Genomic DNA, 6,668 nt, shown 5'->3' with positions numbered 1-6,668 from the left:
GCCCAGATTGTTGGTGAAAGTTATCAAGGCAATACATGGAGATTGAGGAGCTTTTTATTCATTTAAAACTAAGTTGAAAGCAAATCAAAGTAAATTTTAGTTGTCTCATCAATCACGCACTTATAAAACTGTAAATAAATCCAAACAATGAAACAAAGAAAAAACACATGAAATAGCTCCCAAAAAGCATCATAAGCATCATCATAGGTATTATAGGCAATAACCAAGCACCATTATCCTCACTTCATGTATTATTTTAGATCATTAGCCATGTAATAATAATAATAATAATAATAATAATAATAATAATTATAATAATTATAAAAACCACCCCCATCAACTCTACTAAAACCTACCAAATCCTCACACACTTCCACATCTCTAAATTTTCCACTCCTGCACCCTACACTTATCACATATCATCACTTTAAACCCAACCATAAAAAATATTTACTTTTCAAACAAACCCCCCACACAACACTCCAAATCCCTTTTTTTCCCCCTCCTTCCATTTTTTCTCTTTTTTTGTTCTTTTTACAAAAACCGAAAGTACACAAATAAGCTTTTATCCAAAACCACCAAGGGTAAAAGGTATAGAAGTAGAAGTAGAGTATTTCTGTCACTTTTCATACCACCAAGGGTAGAATCGTCATTTTCACACTAAGCCCATTCAAAGAACTGACACCGGGCACCCCGGGCAGAAGTCCAATTCCCACACCCGAAAAAGCAACTTCCCTGTTTGGGCCCCGGTTTTCTGACCATCCCTTTGCTGCTTTTAACCCCACAGTAACAGCAAGGGTGGTGGAAGATGGGAAGGAAATGGATGTCTTTTGGTTTGTGTGGCAGGTGGTGGTGGTGAAACGGCGGGAAAGGGTGGTGGTGGTGGTGGTGGCCAGGCGGCGGTTGTTTCCAGATGAAAGGGTGGTGGTCGGTGGCTTGGCACATTAGGGAATTGGTGATGGAGAATTTGAAGCCTTTGTGCATCATGACAGCGAGTAGGCGGGCGGTGTTTTTGGCGTCGTCTAGACCGCAGTGGGCCCGCCCTTGCCATGACAGACCTGCCAGCTGGACTGCTTCCTTTAGATTGCATTTTGCACCACCAAACACCTCACAGAATGGGACTTTTAAGTTGATCCACCTGGCAACAAAAAAAAAACAAGAAACAAGTTAAGGGTCTGTTTGGTTGGATGGAATGGAATCGATTCGATGGAATGGAATCAGTTGGATGGAATGGAATGACAAATTTCATATATATAACATTGCTATAATTGGGTGAAGGTTTTTCGAAGTACAATGTTGTAATAGAAAGAAATGAAGCTTATAAAAAGGTAAAGAAAATGATTATTGATTTAAGGTTTAACCCTTTTTATGTTATATAATACAAGGTATAGTTTTATATCTACTCTACACATTATTATATCAATGAATTTTTTATTTAAAAAAAAATATACAGTTTATTATAGCTTATAAGAACCCAAATAAAATGATACTAAAAAGTATACTTTCTAGTAACTTTTAGAAAATAAACAAGTAATATAATTAAAATCATGAAACTTGTTTGAACAATTATTTAATAATTTACATAAATAAAGAAGGTTATATTGCGAGTTTTAGTTCAATTTCAAAATCCATAAAAGCTTTAACAAAGTATTTGAATTTAGCAATATATAACAGCAAAAAAGAAAACACAACCAAATCGAATGCAATGAAAACTAAAAAACCTTAAATCATTAATCAAGCAATAAATCTATATGTTCTAAAAACAAAATTATATTAAGACACAATTTATTTTGGTTTTAATTTTTCGTTTTAAACCAAAAAACCAAACTGTTGGTTTTCTAAATTAGCTTAGTTTTTTATTAGCTTGATAACAATATAAAATGTTCCTTTTCTACATTACTACTTTAGTTACTTGCCAAAATTTATACAAGAGAAACTCAAAATATTAAACAGACGTTTTTTATTACTTCATGCAGAAAGAACAACCTATCATATAAAGTCAAGAAAACAAGGGGTTGTTTTTTTCTAGACTAAATAAACCGTCTGAACGAGACTAAATGACCATTATACCCTTACATTCCCAAAACCAAATTTTGTGTTTAACCCATTAAGCAACCTATTAAGTTAAAAAGAAACAATCTCTTAACTCCTAACTTTTTACAAATCTGTCCTCATTTATCTTTTCCTTCCATTTCCCCAAGTATTTAACAAGCAACACTTTATCTCCTAATGTGATAAAAAAAAAAAAAAAAAAAAAAAAAAAGAGATAGTTACCTATTAAAATAAGGAGGTTTACGAATTTTCTTGAATCTGCATTCTGATTCCAACATGACTCTACAATCCCAGTTTGACCAAGTAACCACAGCAAAGTTGGCATTCTTGATTCCCTTCTTCTCAAGCCATTTGTCATGCCTAAGAAGAGCTTCACTAAGAGTAACTCCTCTGTCCACCTGCCATTAACAAATAAACATACATCATCATCTTCATTCTGTTTTTTTTTTTTATAAAATATGTTCAGGATATACAAAGCAATCAAAATCTACAACATTTTAACTCTTTAAAATGGTCAAAAAGGTGAAATATATAGTTACTACATAAATTGGTTTAAAGGTGAAAGATTATTGCATGAATGTGTAAAAAGGTGAAATGTTGATGCTTAAATTGGCATTACTGTATAAAGGAAGTTGCAATTGAATAAAGGGTTAATCTCAGAAAATACCTTATATTTTGTGTTTTTTTTTTCTGGATTAAACCTAATCTTTATTTTTTTCATGAAAAAGACCTTATAATTTTCACTTTTTCCAAAAATACCCTCAACTTTGTCTTTTTTTTTCCGAAAAAAAAAACCCTCAACCTTCTAACTATTTCCGAATAAACCCTCAACTTTTTTAGTTTTTCCTGAAAAAAACCCTCACATTTTACAACTTCTTTTTAGGGAAAAAATGACTAAAAGGGCCAGATCGGAAAAAAAACAAAAAAAATGCAAGGTATTTTTCATGAAAAAAATAAAGTTGAGGTTTAATCCGGAAAAAACACAAAATATAAGGTCTTTTATGAGATTAACCCTTGAATAAAATAGTGGTTTAGAAAAACTATGGTTGACATCATTTATTGTAGACAAAAGAAAACAGTATCAGCAAATTTAGTTCATGTTGGATGGAATGGAATGAAGAAATAATGAAATGAACAGACAATGGAAAAAGCAATGGAATGGAATGAGTGATTCCATTCCATGATCGTATTTTGTTAGAGTGGAGGAATAGAATGAGTATTCATATAAAAGTTTCATATAATTTGTAAAGAAAAATGTATAGTTTAACTTAATTCTATACATTGTTTGATTACAACCGATGATTTTTTTTTTATTTACAAATGGAATAAGCAATTGCATTCCATGATCATATGTGTATTTTTTTTTTACTTAATTCAGTAAGAAACACAATCATATGAATGAAAATATACCTGAATTTGCTGAATTCCAGTCAAATCCTTGCAAAAATCACTTAAAAGCTGATTACAAGTAGGGCGAACATATGTTTGAAAACAAGCTTCAAGTTGACCAGTGACACTACTAACAATAACTGAAGGAAACTCGATAATCTCTTGAGGATGAGGGTTTCTTTCTTTATCACAAGTAGCTTCAAAATCAATCACCACAAAATAATGAAACTCTTGATGCTGATTATAATCACAAGGATACCCTTGTGGGAACATGGTAAATGGAGCATATTGAACCCGGTTGTTCGCCAAGAAAGGGTAAAATTGTCCTTCAATACTATTTAAGTGGCACACTTGTGCTTTTTTAATATCTGGATGCAAAGACCATGAACTGAGATATGCAGGCTTTTTGTTGGATTCAATTGAAGAATCGAGTAATTCAGTATAGACATCATTTTGGGGTTCTATAAACCCTTCTGTAGGACTCCCTGTGTATTGCTGAGGTGGCGGGTGTCCATTGGTCTGGAGGCCCGATGTCGGAGCCTCACAGTTCTTTTGCATTGTTTCTGCAATCAGAGAATTTATAAGTGATTAAAGTCATTAAACCATTAAATAATTAGTTTAAATGTGTTTCTTTTTGACTTGATACATAAAGAACAGCTTAATAGAGAAAATAAGGGAAATAGTTTTCCACATTATGTAGGATAATTCTGATGATGAGGGCATAAACGTCTTTTGCACAAACAAGATATCAAGAACGAGTATAATTAGAAGATAGCACAATATGTTATGTCGTGTTCTTGGGCTTATAAACTAATTGGAGTTGTATTGAATTAGCATACACAAATAATGCTACATATTTAGGGTAGGGGTATTATGGTCAACAATATGCGTATTCAAATTATTGTATGTTGGCTTTGCTTATTGTATATACTGTTTTTGTCTCCAACAGTAGTAAGATCAAGCTAGAATATTAGTGGAAATAAATATCACACTTACCAAATTTATAGTTCCTATAAATTTCTTCTACTATTGTGTTGTAATTGGTTAAATGTATGTAGTTTAGTCGTATTTAATATAAAACGTTCTAATTTCTTATGGTTAAATGTTCACATATTGTATTTTTAATGATATTACATAAGTTTACACCTGAAGAACATAAAGATTGTAGGATATGTTTGCAAGAATCCCAAGAAATTTATGCTGATATGCAATGAGGATGGAAAAGGCACATATGCACAACCTCCTAAGTTCAAAGCTTTATAACAAAAATAAAGTTGAATCCAACATTCAGTTTTAGTTCTTTCATTAGCATCATGTGTGTGTGTGTGTATTTAGACATTTGGACTCAGTTCAATGGTAGAATTCTATCAACTTGAGGACAAAGCTTAATGAACATAAAAGAAAGAAAAATAAAATAAGATTAATTTGGAAGGAGAATGGCCTCTGATGTTTATCATCTAGAATGATGAAACACTTTTAGATGGAAGAATCAGATAATTGGGGTTATGGGCAGATGAGTACTATCAATTGCTTCAACTCACAAATCAAGAAAACCTAATAAGAAGTAATATATTTTCCTATTAATTGTTGTCTGGATTAATAAGGTTTAAAATTAATTGACAAAATGACAAGACACTTGCAAAGATGAGAGGTGAAGGCAAACTTGTAAAAAGGTAAATGGATTAAGTCTTGCCCTCGTTAAGGCTATTAAGTCAAAGAGAAAAAGCACCTAAGATGCATAGAATAACTGTCTTATTGAATGGACACTTCTTTGCTCATCCATATAGAGTCATATCTTTACTTAAGTATTTCTCTCTTCATACTATCTTAAGCCTAAAACAGAGAGAATTCAAAAGGGTGTTTAGGATGCACTCCAAAACAGGATGAATATATGATTCCTTAAATCAAAGAACCTTAAGAATGTACAAAAACTTTTAAGTAAAGTGCAGGATTTCTCTAGGTTTCCGATAATGCTAGGGTAACTTCATCCAAAATCATCTCCATTACATAAACATAGTAAAATAGTTGCACTCCGAAAGGGTTGTAATCATCCTGATAGTTAAACCACTTATTCGATTAAATTTAAAAGGAAAAAAGAAAAAACGATGCTCAACCCATGTCCAAAAAGCCCTATTACGACTATCTAGCTAACTGTCACCGAAAGATAATCAACCAAAACGACAAATATGGTGAACTTCGTCAAAAGAAACCCGTAAACTCCATTCATGGATCGTAGAATTCCAGTATCGATTCATCTAAGAGAACTTAAAACGCAACAACACACTTAAAAATCAATTAACATATAAAAATCTAGGTTCGCATATCAAACCTTGATTGGTTTGTATTGAAGTCATGATCAATGGAGTAGTTGAGATCCACGAGAAAGTACATCAGATCCCTCTTATAATTTCTTTACCTAAAGGAAAATCGCAGGGATATATGAGAGGGAGGAAGTTAGAAAAAAGAGACGAAAAGAGAAGGGAAAAAGAAGCCTGCCTGTTATTTTATTTGTAGGTCATCTCGACTCATCCTAATGCAATTCAGTAGTTGTGCGATGTGGGCCGAGATATTGCCCACATACCCGTATTTCTCCTAACTTTTATTTGAGGCTAAATTACAAAATCTCTTTATAAAGAAAGGAAAATAGTGTGTTAAAAGATTAACCATCAAGATAATATAATAAGAATAAGGTAAACTTTGGTATGATGAAATATTAAAATCAAGCATGTTTCCTCCCCTACATTTGGTAAAAACATCTTTGGTCCAGACTTGGTGTTTGTTGCAAATCTAGTCCCTAATCGAAACTAAATTAGCATTTTTGTGATCAGTACAATTCACATTCGGTATTTAACGTTATTTTATGATGTAATTTTCCTGTCCAAAGCTTTAAAGTGATGAAAATATATGCTTTTTAGGTTTTAAAGAAATTTTGTAGTGATATACCGAAAAACGAGATTTTTTAGTGCAACTTTTGGATGTAACTATATGCTACAATTTAGTAAGGGTGGGAGCTATGAATCGTACCCCTATGGCTTCTTAGCGTAGCCATACGCTAGGAAGGGTTTCTCTACAACATGTCAAGTGTGGCCACACGACTTCTTACATATTGCGGTGGAGCTCACTGTAATATCTCAAATTTCTAATAAATTTGAACATTTTAAAATAATATAAATCATCCATTTAATGTCTTTTATTCAAAATTAAATTAAAACCAAATCCAAGATCAA

At 32.3% G+C, this 6,668-nt stretch overlaps 1 protein-coding gene across 1 annotated transcript; it reads right to left on the bottom strand.

Moving 5' to 3' along the window:
- Positions 1 to 271: 271 nt before the first annotated feature.
- On the bottom strand, positions 272 to 5,933 carry LOC145103250 (uncharacterized). The gene is made up of 4 exons (XM_079040813.1): positions 5,771 to 5,933; positions 3,463 to 4,004; positions 2,275 to 2,450; positions 272 to 1,138 (listed from the first exon to the last, which is right to left on the bottom strand). Exons 1-4 carry the CDS (start codon positions 5,793 to 5,795, stop codon positions 661 to 663), a joined length of 1,221 nt encoding a protein of 406 aa, XP_078896939.1. The 5' UTR covers positions 5,796 to 5,933; the 3' UTR covers positions 272 to 660.
- Between the last annotated feature and the right edge of the window lie 735 nt (positions 5,934 to 6,668).

Source organism: Lactuca serriola, chromosome 1 (genome assembly GCF_051521515.1).
Source record: "Lactuca serriola cultivar US96UC23 chromosome 1, Lser_US96UC23_V15, whole genome shotgun sequence".
NCBI lineage: Eukaryota > Viridiplantae > Streptophyta > Magnoliopsida > Asterales > Asteraceae > Lactuca > Lactuca serriola.
This window is presented reverse-complemented; position numbering and strand designations above follow the sequence as displayed.